Source organism: Natator depressus, chromosome 10 (assembly GCF_965152275.1).
Source record: "Natator depressus isolate rNatDep1 chromosome 10, rNatDep2.hap1, whole genome shotgun sequence".
NCBI classification, from domain to species: Eukaryota; Metazoa; Chordata; order Testudines; family Cheloniidae; genus Natator; species Natator depressus.
Window position 1 is genome coordinate 4,291,971 of NC_134243.1, and position 12,329 is coordinate 4,304,299.

General features: G+C 45.2%; 1 protein-coding gene, 1 long non-coding RNA gene and 2 other non-coding genes across 5 annotated transcripts; 2 read left to right on the plus strand and 2 right to left on the minus strand.

Moving 5' to 3' along the window:
* Positions 1–189: 189 nt before the first annotated feature.
* LOC141994728 (uncharacterized) lies at positions 190–6,375 on the minus strand. 2 transcript variants are annotated; one of them, XR_012641199.1, is made up of 4 exons: positions 6,247–6,375; positions 4,992–5,129; positions 4,605–4,717; positions 190–2,497 (listed from the first exon to the last, which is right to left on the minus strand). It is a non-coding gene; the product is annotated as an uncharacterized LOC141994728 (long non-coding RNA). The 2 variants fall into 2 exon arrangements; XR_012641200.1 differs by lacking the exon at positions 190–2,497 and adding an exon at positions 3,224–3,242.
* LOC141995492 (small nucleolar RNA ACA64) lies at positions 2,618–2,747 on the minus strand. The gene has a single exon (XR_012641340.1). It is a non-coding gene; the product is annotated as a small nucleolar RNA ACA64 (small nucleolar RNA).
* Positions 6,376–6,661: 286 nt separating the features above from the next.
* Positions 6,662–11,836, plus strand: RPS2 (ribosomal protein S2). Its single transcript, XM_074965027.1, has 8 exons — positions 6,662–6,787; positions 7,539–7,712; positions 8,143–8,232; positions 8,825–8,932; positions 9,888–10,061; positions 10,177–10,336; positions 10,947–11,038; positions 11,719–11,836. The coding sequence occupies exons 2-8, from the start codon at positions 7,542–7,544 to the stop codon at positions 11,797–11,799; spliced, it is 876 nt and encodes a 291-aa protein (XP_074821128.1). The 5' UTR covers positions 6,662–6,787; positions 7,539–7,541; the 3' UTR covers positions 11,800–11,836.
* Positions 10,661–10,800, plus strand: LOC141995487 (small nucleolar RNA SNORA64/SNORA10 family). The gene has a single exon (XR_012641335.1). It is a non-coding gene; the product is annotated as a small nucleolar RNA SNORA64/SNORA10 family (small nucleolar RNA).
* Positions 11,837–12,329: the final 493 nt, after the last annotated feature.

The window sequence follows — 12,329 nt, forward strand, 5'->3', positions numbered from 1 at the left end:
TACCCGCCCAAAATTCTGTTACTCACACTCTAGGGGCCCCCACCTTTATCCGGCTGCTAGGGCTCCAGATGTACCCCTCTTAATTTATGCACCCACCCATACCCTGTTCCTAGGACTCGGGGTACCTTACACGCTGTAGGATTGCAGATCTTTTCCCAGGGGAAAGAGCCTCACATAGTAATATCCTATTTACCCTTTATTTAAAAATTACCAAAAAACAGAATGCAAATGCTACACATACAGTGCTCACCACACCCAATAAGACAGATGAACTTTTCTTGAGAGCCAGTCAGGATCAGGTCCATCTGGGGGACTCCAGTTTCTGCACAGTGTCAGTGGCAGTGTTGGGGTCTGGCAGCTCTGTTCTTGGGGCTGTATCCTGGAGTTGGTTCCCAAAGAACTTCCTTTTAGACCCAGTTTATATAGTGAAACTTGAGTCCTGCTTAGCTATACCCTTAACCAATGATTTTACTAACCAATCTTAACATACTGTAATAAAATTCTTTAACCAATCATACCCCACCACTGTAAATAATTTTACACATAGCAAAATTAATTATGTAACAAACAATCAAAGAACCAGGGATCATACAGACAATAGGGAAGTGAGGACCATAAAGATAAAACAATAAAGAAATGAGGATTTCACAACCACAACTCTTGATAAATGATTTCTTGCCAGACAGAATGCTATCAAACTAAATTTTCTTTAGCTATCTTAAGATCTGTTTCTTTTTCTGGTGATAGTGGGTGCTATTAGGACAGGATCTCCTTCTTAACAACCTGATATTACATTGTTTTAATGTAATTTAGATGGAATGTGAGGATGCAACTTCCTGCTTCTTAGATAATGACTGCTGCTCTTAATATGGCTGCAGACAGAGGCCTTATCCTTACACACATGGGCATACGTAGAACTTCTGGGACAATAAGTAGCTCAATGACAAATTAGTGTAAACTTGTTCATTCTGTACGGTGTTCAGATTATGCCTCATTATGAGATTAATAAACTTGTACAACTGGGTATCTGAAAATATGATTGCTCTACAAGAGCACAGATTAAGCGTCAAACACAATTGTGACTAGTGATCATTTGCTTCCTAGTTGTAAAGAAGCATTTGATAAACCAATTACAAAAGATACTCTAGCCAGGATTATAACACCATTTGGAAAAGTCAGAGAAAACAGTGGCTACTCTTAAGACTGCTTTGAAAAGTGACAATTTGGGGAAGGAACAGCCCGGGTCCAGTAGGTCTGCTCTTACTGCATATAGCAAGTTGTTTTCTGGAATAGTGAATGAAACCAAACTTTTAGTAAGCAAATATTTTATTACACATTGAAATACACAGGCAAACTAGACAGCTGCATCAATTTATACCATCCCCTAGAAGCAGCATTTTTAGCACTGAAAGACATTCTAATAAGTCTGACATATTGTACTCACAGATAGTAACCAGACCACCACTTTCTCTAACCATCCTATTTAAGTGGTTTTCCTCCACAGAGGGAGGGGCAGCATTCCTGCTGCCACACATACTGCAGAGTAGTACATATGGAAGTAAAAGCCCTTTAAACTGCTCCCTCAAATTAAATCATCATAAAACTCATTACAGCAGGCCACAACATCCTCTTATTCTGTAGATCAACAGTTTCCAAACTTTTAGCATTGGTGACCCCTTTCACACACCAAGCCTCTCTGAGTGTGAACCCCCTGCTTATAAATTAAAAATGGGGAGAGAATTTAATTTAATGAGGGCTTGGGACCATCAGCCTTGTGACCTCCATCTAGCCACCTTGCAACCCCCTGAGAGGTCACAAGAACCCCTGCATAGACACTCTGACCTGCCTGAAAGCATAAAATCCATTACCTTTCTACAGCGGCCCAGTCTCACTATAGGCCTCTAGGCACTATTGGAATACAAATAGAATAGCCCTATCAATGCAATACCAAAAAAGCATCTTATACCTTTGGGCTTTGTACTACAGCACCATAATATGCTTTTGTTTTATAAGGCTTTACTACAGGAGGCAGACACTGTGGGTAAGGCACTGGATTGGAGTCAGGAGACCTGGGTTCTATTACCAGCTCTGTCAGTAGCCTGCTGTGTGATTGGGGCAAGTCACTTTACCTTTGTACTGTCTTGTCTATTTAGCTTGTATGCTTTTCTGGGGAGGGACTGTCTTGCTATGTGTTTAGAGCACCAGGCAGCCCAGTAAGCATTACTCCCTACCCTTTGACTACTCATGCAAACAGCCATACTAATTACTGGTCAACTTATTTTGCTGAGTAAGGGCTGGAGACTCAGATGTTTTCAGCATTAAAGACTATCAGTGTTTATAAATGAGACTCTTTGAAGACAATCTCACTTAAACTGAGCAGCTGCATTTAGTATATTCCTATAGAAAGGGGTACAGATGTGGAATGTTGCTGAGGTGCTCAGTGGCCTTTCATGATTGTTCATGTGTAATCCATGGCTCTTCAGACTCCCATAGCGTGCTGGAAGAAAAACAAACGTATTGTTTTTAGAAATACCAGTTATACCAGACTTACCACCCCAATATATCCCTCTCCTCCCAGGTTACTAGCATCCACCTTCCAAGGTCTCCCATTGGGCTGAGTTATAGGAACATGGGTTTTATTCCCCACACATTGGGTCTGTGGGCAATAAGCTTAATGCTCCTGTTGCTGTAGGCACAGTTATCTCCCCAGGAGCCATTGTAGAGGCCAGAGGTGATTTTCAGACAGTGCCAGAGAGCACCCTGTGCCCTCCCACAGCCCGAAGGCAGTTTGTCTCTCCAGGGCCCTTTCCCCCATTAGCACGAATTAGCCTTTCAGGCCTTTGAGGGCAGGCACTGAACCAGCTAACCAGAATGCAAGACTCCATGCAGAGCCCAGCAAGAATGTGGAATCCCCTGCAAGGGCAGGTCCCTGGCAGCCTATGCATGCTGGGGGCCCCCAGCCCATAAGGCACCAGTAGAACTACACCTCCCAGCATGCCCTGCAGAAACCAGCCGACAGCCAAGTAAGGGTGGAGCAGGGCATGCTGGGAGGTGTAGTCCTTGTGACATGTACCCACCACATGCAATAGAAAGCCTGGACTATCTGGACCCCCCTACCTCTCACGATAATGCTCCATCACCCAACACAGCACAGCACCTGGGGTGACAGTGGGGCTAATCTGGCCTGCTGCAGCCTGCACACCATTCCTCGCTCTTACTGAGATCTGCTCCCTTGAGCTTGCCTGCAGGAGTGTGTTGCCAAGTCCCACAAGGAAGAAAAAAAAAAAAAAAAAAAAAACCACCAAAACACCCACACCCCACAAGCCCACCCCCTTTCAAAACAAGCTCAGCTCCTTTCAGAGAGAGGGGAGTGGGGGTGTTTATACAAATTCCACAATTTTTTTAGTTCAGTTTTGCTGCATACAATGTTGTTACACATTAAAAGAATATGTGTGTACGCACTTTAAAAAAAAAAAGTCATCCTTGCTCTCTCCATCCTCCACAGTCTGTTGCCTCAATGTAGTACATTCCTACATTGAACCATATCCTGGTGTGGGACAAAATCCATTCAGCAAATCCCTAGTCTTCTTAGCAGATAGTGGAGGTGCAGTATACTGCTCAGAGTCCAGCAACCCATCCTGTTCCGGTGCTTGGACTTCTCTCAGGTGAACGTGAACGCTTGTTCCACATCAGCATTACTCAGGGGCATGGTGAGTAGGGAAAGTGCAAACAGGGCTAGCTCTTTAAAGCACTGTTCACCACTGCGGTCTTGAAAATTGTATACTTCCACCCAGAACTGCTCTGCATTGCCCTCATCTGTGCTCTTCCATTGCTGGAAGTTGATGGCTTGATACTGTGCAAAGGCCCCCAAGTCACCTTTGAAAATTTTCAGCATGGAGATGTCATTAGTTGATGTTTCCCCTGAAAGATTAACTGATGGACTAAACATGGACATAGATTCCCACTGATTAATGTTTTCTGGAAGTCTCAACTGTACTTGTTTAGCAGCTTCAAGAGCTTTGTCAAGTTTTGCATCTCCTAAAACAACAGTAAACAGTTCTCCAAAATTAACAGCACACAGTGGCAAGTGGTTGGCTGGGTTACTCAAATTGACTTCAAGGAGTTCACTGTCAGATAAAGGGATACTTTCTAGAAACACTCTTGATATAAGAGCACAAAAGAAAGAATGGAGGCAGTCCAGCATTCTGAAGGCATTACAACCAGAGTTGAATTGGAACAGTGTATTGATTCTAGCAAATTCCTGCAGAACTGGCTTTAGAAACTAAATACAGTTTATTGACAGGATCACAATACATCTGATGCAGAAGTTCTGCATCATAGCATTGTTGTTTATTTTTGCTCAGTTCAAAATACAACTTTAACTCACGCTCACATCAATCATGAACGGAGAGCCATCTAGTGTCGGATAGCTGACCAAGCTTCAGGGCATGTTACCGTGACTAATCAGTTGGTACATCTTCACATATTCACCACATCGGAGAGCTGTGATAAAACCAGCTGTAGGAATGAGAGACTAAAAACTCTAGATTGGCTGGCAGCATTTTTACAGCTTTACTGGAACACAGCTGGATAGAGTGACATACCTTTGATGAAACTGAGATTCTCATTCCTTTGGAGAAGATGTGTCTAGACAGAATTTTTCTTCCCGATCATGATGCTACAGCCATCAGTCCCAGTCCCAATCCCAATCCACCTGCTGAAACCAGACCAACACAGTCAAGAAACTGAATCAGTGCTTCTGCCGTTTCACTTTCCAAGCTGACTAATCCCAAAAACGTAGACAATTTTGTAGAAGGAGGAACTGAAGTAGTGCACTACAATGCAAAGCTATTTTACCATGGCAATAGCGGTGTTCTCATCTATAACCAGCGAGTACTGAGACTCACCAATGTCTGATGAGGTCAGCAAACATACAGGAAGCTATAACACTGTTTATTAATACCATGCATTTTGTGCAATGCAAAATTTACCTTTTTCGAAAGCTGATCCAACAACTTCCCAGAGGTGATCCACAGAGCTAATCTCTGAGTGGCAGGCAATGTAGCAGGCCAGATTTAAATCCGCTTGGTGCATCATGGTTGAAGGCTTTGATTCTGTAAATCCAGTATCTGTCAGGTGCATAGAAGAAAATGGTGTTGCATTTGTTTTAGGTTTGTCAGTCCCTGCATGTTGCAGAAAGTCTGTATGATGTGCACAAATCTGGATTTTACAAAATTTGCATGCAGCTTTACTGTCATCACCAACCACAGACTTGATCTAATCTTCCAACTCCTTTTCTTTTATCCACGCCTTTTGATATTTGTTTCCATATTTTGCCCATTTTGTTGTTCGCATACTGCTCTTTTGTTGGCTTAGCCTCAAAATGGCGTCTAAGCATGGCTTAACTGGAACATGATAGGCTGTGTCAAGTGGGTGGGCCAGAAAGTTCACAAGCTTGCCACCCACCCTGCGAGGAACTCTGGGTAGGGGAACAGGACTTGCATCCGGCATCTCCCACCCCCCCACTGCAAGGGGCATGGGATAGGTGAGTGTGACTTGCATGCAACATCTGCTCCCTCTCCCTCAACAAGGATTTCAGGGGGCTTTCCGTGCCAGCACTGCAGTATCCCACAGGGGGGAGGAAGGAGGCTAGGTTCGCTGTCCCCCCTCCCTCTTCAGTCACAGGCTGACCGAGCCTAGCCATACGAACTACTTTGTGTGCCTGCCTGAAGTTCAGAGCTTTGGTGGAGATGACTGAACAGCTAGTAGCCACAGATGCACCCCTACCCCCCAACTGCCCCTGCCAGAGCCCCCCACCATGCACCACCACACCCACTGCCCCTGCCAGGGCCCCTATGTAACCCCCCAGTGCTTTGCACGGTCTAATCAGACACCCCCCCACACCAGCCCCACACACCCCACCCTTCATTAGGCTAAGATTCTTGCCCCCCCCCATTTCAGACTCTCCCCCCAACACAGCATCCGTTACCCCCCCCCCCAATTTTCCCTCATCACATTCCCCAGGGGGCAGGAGGGCCCCTTCTCCTCCTCATTCTGCCTCCATATCCCCCCCCCACACACACACACTGGGGTCCCCCTCTGGTGACACCTCTCCAGTGCCCCCTCCCCCACACAACCCCCCCATGTATCCCGCCCCCCCCCCAGCGCAGGTGCAACTGCCAGGCAAATCGCAGGCTGCTGTATCCTCCCCCACCCCAGTACCACCCAAACCGACCCCCCCCTCACCTAGCGAGCCGGCAGCCACGTGCCGGGGTTTGGGAGAGCGCGGGCGGCGGCGGCCCCCACCAGCGGGAGGGGACAGAAGCAGCCCGCAGCCTTTTAAAGCTTTTCTTAACCGAGTGTGCAACCGCCAGCCAATCACGGTCTCGGGCGGGAAATTTAAAAAGCGCCCCTCCCCCCCAAGCAACAGGCGCTGAAAGACAGGACCAGGCACTCACCGCACAGGGAACACGTGCTCGCTGGGAGCAGACAACTTTGCACATGCGCTTTGCACATGCTCGCCTCCAGACCGGTTCACCAATCAGGGGACACTGTCCCAGCGAGTCTACGTCACGCTCGATCAGGGGCTCCGCCGCTGCCACCCACGCATGCGTGGAGCCGGGGTTCTGGGGCGGGGCGCGGCCCCGAAGCACGGCAAGCGGCGCAGGCGTTCTGTATTTAGAGGGCGGGGCGCTCCGGTGTCTGGGCGAGGGAAGTTCTCGCGGGACCTCGTTTGCTATAAATAGCCAGCTGCGCGAGGCGGCGGCCTTCTAGTCTGAGAGAACACGTAAGGCTGCGCCGCCGGGGCGGGGATCCGCTGCCATCGGGCCTGGGCGCTGGGCGGGCGGGACAGGGCCCCGCTGCGGAGGCTCTGCCGGGGGTCCGCCTCCCGGGCACAGGCCTATTTCCTGCCCCGGCTGGGGCTGTTTGACCCGTTTACGCTCCGTCAGAGGCCGGGCCTCGATGGCGGCCGGGGAGAGGCCCGCGGGGAAGGGGCCAGGGGTGTTTGGGGCCTGATCCCTGCCCCGGAGGAACTGGAGGGATGGGGCGGTATTGCAGTGAAAGGGAGAGCCCAGCCCGCTTCCCCACTGCAGGAGCCCAGGGTGCAGTCTCCAGGGCTGGCCTGAGGAGAAGAGCGGGGATAGCAGCTGGTGCAATATGAGGAGAGTGTAGAGAAAGCTCTGCTCTAAAAAGCGCTGAGGGTATCTTTCCCCCATCCCTTGGGTTACTGAAACCTTTCTAGGCTGTGCCCTGTTTGGGGATGGCATGGCTGGTGGAGTGATGGAAATGGGAGCCAAATTCCCTTGGGACTGTGGAAAAAGAATAAGAATCTATTTAGAAAAGCTAGTTTGAAGTGGATAAGGGATAGTGCGGTAACTGGAGCAAATGCTAAAAGGGGGCATGCTCTCTATGTTGTACCTTAGACCAGATCACTTTAGTTTGGGGAATTGCACAGGCCTGGTACCTATGCTGCCCTTGGGAATCCGTGTAAGTTAAGCAGTTGTGCAAGTAAATATGTATTTCTCTCTTTTGTATAGCAAATGGCGGACGACGCCGGTGCTGCTCCCGCAGGAGGTGCGGGAGCTGCAGGAGGACCTGCAAGAGGGGGTTTCCGAGGTGGCTTTGGCAGTGGTCTCCGAGGCCGTGGTCGGGGTCGTGGCAGGGGTCGTGGAAGAGGGCGTGGGGCCCGTGGCAAAGCTGAAGACAAAGAAGTGAGTCTTTTTGTCAACTCTGCCATCTTTATTTAGTCTTTAAAGACTGGGCCCTCTTTCTGTCTGTAGTTCTAAGACATGTTTCTATGTTTAATGTTTTGTGATGTTTACATGTTATTCACATGTGGACATCAATGACAAATGCATTGTTAGAACTGGGAGCTCTGTTATACTTTGATAGTCTTGTGTGATTGCTAATAGAAAATAGCTACTGCATGATAGATTGGCTTTCTAAAAAGGTTTTTTCAAGCTCTACATAAAGCAATTTTTTCCACTGATGTTGCACTTGAATGATAAAATGCATGTTACTGATAAAGCTAGAGGAAAAATAAAAACTTAAAAGCTCTAAGGGGCATAGCATAATTCTTGTATGCTTAGAACACACTGGCTTGTCACTGACATTTATTGGGTGTTCTTTTTTTTTTTACAGTGGATTCCTGTCACCAAACTTGGTCGCCTAGTCAAGGATATGAAAATCAAGTCTCTTGAAGAGATTTATCTTTTCTCCCTTCCAATCAAGGTAAGCCTATATGAGTTTCGTAGGTATCTCAGAATTAGAGTGCTCACTAATAGATGATAAAATAACTTGATTTGCAAATGTAACAGGTGTTGCATTAGCCATTTGGGAAGTTCTGATTATAAAGATCTGTGCCACTTTAGGGTTTAAGTGGTTGACAGTAGATGGGATTCATCTGCTCCCTTGTGATAGAAGACTGCAGTTGTCTCAAGTAGACTGAGTCTCCTGCCTTCCTTTGAGTTATTGGGAATAGGCTTTGTAAAGGTAGTATGATGCCTGATATAATGCAGCAGCTGTGTTTGATCAAAGTGGAAAATGCAGGTTTCAAATCGCAAGTCAAATTTATTTTGACTTAAGTACATTGGATTGTACTGTGCATTATATGATGTAGTTTGAATGTTTAAAAACTTGTTTTCTATAGCAGATTATTCAAATCTTACCTAAATTTTGTTAATACTATCGCTCCATATTGGTACATAGAACTGTTAAGCTTCCTGCAACACAGCACAGAAATTATCAATACTGTCTTAAGCCTGTCATGAGGTAATGGGTAGCTTTTGAACTGTGATTGACTAAGTTACTTTGCTTCCTGCAGGAATCAGAAATCATCGACTTCTTTCTGGTATCTTCCCTGAAGGATGAGGTTCTGAAGATCATGCCTGTCCAGAAACAGACTCGTGCTGGTCAGCGTACCAGGTTCAAGGTACCTTTTTACTCTTGATTAAAATGGAAGCAGATTGTTTCATTGAATTGGAAACTGTTCCATCTTTTGGCTGATTTGATACTCATTCTCCTGGTATATGTTGTTGTTGGGTAGTAAAGAATCTATAGTTACTTTCACTGGTGTTCACAACATTAGGTGGTATTGGAATTATAAGATGATAAATCATAAATGTTTATGAGCCCACCTACCAAATATACAAAGTCAGCTCATAAGCACTGTTTGTTCATTATTTATTGAATACCAGTTGTATCCTTCTGAATGTAGCCTTATAAATTGCTCTTTGGAAAATTCACAGTTCATTTTTATTGCATGATAGTGGTATGGTTCACCAGGAACTGAGTGTTGTGGAGACAGTGTATTTGGTCCAAAAGAGGGAATGCCATGTGGCCAGTTTTTCATTGAGTGGTTCAAAGGCAGCCTTCTGGCCAGGAGGTGGCTGCAGAGGGTATTCATGAATCAAGATCCCCAATTCGCTCATCAACCTGACCTATTGGCTTAGGAAAAGGGTTTGGGGGTAAAAGTGGGTTTAACAGCCTATGAGCCCTCTGGTACAAATTTGAGTAGTTGGAGTTGCTGTAATTTATACTTGGCTGGAGTGGTATGTAACTGAGTAAATGGAAGGTAGCAGTGCTCCAGCCACCCCTGCTGTATGGGGAGTTGCAAGGATGGTGGCATAGTTGTGGGTATTGCCCCATGGAAAAAATCTGCTGCCTTTAATGGCTTCTTTACACTTCTGGAGTTGCAGTGCAGAATCTGCCGCAAGAGGTGTACAGCAAGTTTGAAAGACTGGAGATTCTCAAGATTCTGATGGAGATAAAGGACTCTACCATAACCAAGGGGCAAAAACTGTCCGGGGTGTAGTCTGCGGTGGTAAAAGGGTGATAGGGTATGTTCTTATGTATACACAGCTAAAAAGCTTTTCTTTTAATTTTAGGCTTTTGTAGCTATTGGTGACTACAATGGTCATGTCGGCCTTGGTGTAAAATGCTCCAAAGAAGTCGCCACTGCTATTCGTGGGGCAATCATCTTGGCTAAACTATCCATTGTACCAGTACGACGAGGCTACTGGGGTAACAAGATTGGCAAGCCTCATACTGTACCTTGCAAGGTAAAGACTAATTTGCTTCACTAGAGCTCTGTGCTGAACTTCAAAGCATGAAGGCATTATCAAAGCTTAAATATTCTCATAGGGTTAGTTGAATGTAACCTCCTGTTCTGTTTAGGTTACTGGTCGTTGTGGGTCTGTTTTGGTGCGTCTGATCCCAGCACCCCGTGGTACAGGAATTGTATCTGCCCCTGTTCCAAAGAAACTGCTGATGATGGCTGGAATTGATGACTGCTATACTTCAGCTAGGGGTTGTACTGCTACACTGGGCAACTTTGGTAAGTTAAGTTTTGGGCCAGATGTCCAATCTGTTAATAGTTTAAACTGCCTGGCTTAAAATCATACTGTACCTCTGGCCATTTTAGGTGCCTTTATAATATACTCCCAGTGGATGACTAAATTACCTGTTTTATTTAATACTTATTTTAGCGAATGTTCAATTAAAAGCCCTTATCAAACTAGGAATTGAGCCCCATATACTACCAGATTGTACAGTGTGGATTGATCCTTGCAAAATTTATTCTGAAGTTAGATCTGTCTTGTAATAAAGGCTTTGAGGCATTGAATGGTAAGATGTCATCCTCGTATGTGTTCTGTTCAAAATTCTCTCAGCTCTGCTCAGTTACACTTGTCTGAAGTAGTGTGATTGTCGTCATTGGAGAGAGAGATAAAATGAGTTCAGTATGCACGGCAGAGGGACCGTGTGATATGGTCTCCCTGTTCCTTTTCAAACTCTACATTGTTTTTAGATTGAGGACCATTAAACTCTGAGGCAGGCACTGGCTTTTGCTGTCTGTATTGTGCCTTGCACAAGGGAGTCCCAGCCTTGTTGGGGCCTCTCATTAGTACTGTGTAACGCAAAGTGCAATGTCTGACTTTTCTCAATAGCTAAAGCCACCTTTGATGCGATCTCCAAGACCTACAGTTATCTGACCCCTGACCTCTGGAAGGAGACTGTATTCAGCAAGTCTCCTTATCAGGTAAGAATCAGTGCATTTGTTCTTCATCTCAGAGTTCATCATGCCAAACTCCTGAAGGCTGACTTCATTAGGAGTGGAATTCCTTAAGATTTTTATTGCAGTTAATAAAGCGAGGATGTAGTTTCATATAGAATGATAGAAATGTAGTCCTGGAAGAGACTTTGAGAAGTCATCGAGTTCAGCCCCTGTGCTGAGGCAGGTACACCTAAACCAAGTACACCTAAACAATTCTTGACAGGTTTTGTCTAACCTGTTCTTAAACCTTCAGTGATTGGGATTCCAGTCCATAACTACCCTTATTAGTTATTTTTCCTAGTATCTAAACTAAATTTTCCTTGATGCATATTAAGCCCATTACTACTTGTCCTATCTTCAGAGGACTAAGAACAGCCATCACTGACCTCTTTATAAAAGCCCATAATACATCTGAAGACTTATCAGGCCCCACCCAGTCTTATTTTCAAGGTTAAATATCCCTAGTTTTTAACCTTTTTATCATTTTTGTTGCTCTCCTCTGGGTCATTGGTATCTCCTGGATGCCAAGCTAGCTAGAGAATAATGGGGGGGGGGCTTAAAATTAAATTTGTAAAAACTGTCTCTAGTTTAAAATGGATCTGCTCTACAGTGAGGCCTGCAACATCATTTGGTTCAAGGCAGTGAAATGTCTTATTCTTTTGCAGGAATTCACTGATCATCTGGCTAAGACCCACACCAGAGTCTCAGTGCAGAGAACCCAGGCAGCTGCTGTGGCAACTACTTAAAGGTTTTTGTATAAAATAAAGTGAAAAGTGAACAAGAGTTTGGTGGATTTTTAATCCATTGACCGGGGGATGCAGTGTCAGCTGACAGTGTGGATTTCTGTGTTTAAGTGAAATCTCTGCCCATGAAAGGTATGGGTACAGTGAAAGGTTCAGCTGAACATATGCTAAATGTGATACAGTAGCCAAAGTTACTTTTGACTAATCCTTTATTTGCTAAACATCTGAATGACTTCTTAAACTTGCTACTTGAAAAAGTAAGTTTTCCTGATTGACTTGCCCAAACAAATGAATGAGTAATGCTGTCTCTGAATTCAACAACTTACAATAACTGGTGGGACAGAGGAAACATTTTTTTCCTCAGAGAAAAGATGAAGTGGTTTGAATGATTAGGTTTGAATAATCAGCATGTAATAGGATTACTGAAACGAAAACAGCCATGGTTAATTTTTAGGAAGACTGTTTTTAAGAAATGGAAGCAGAGATCAAATGCAAGTAAAGCACTGAAGACTCCCACTTAAGTAATGCTGAAA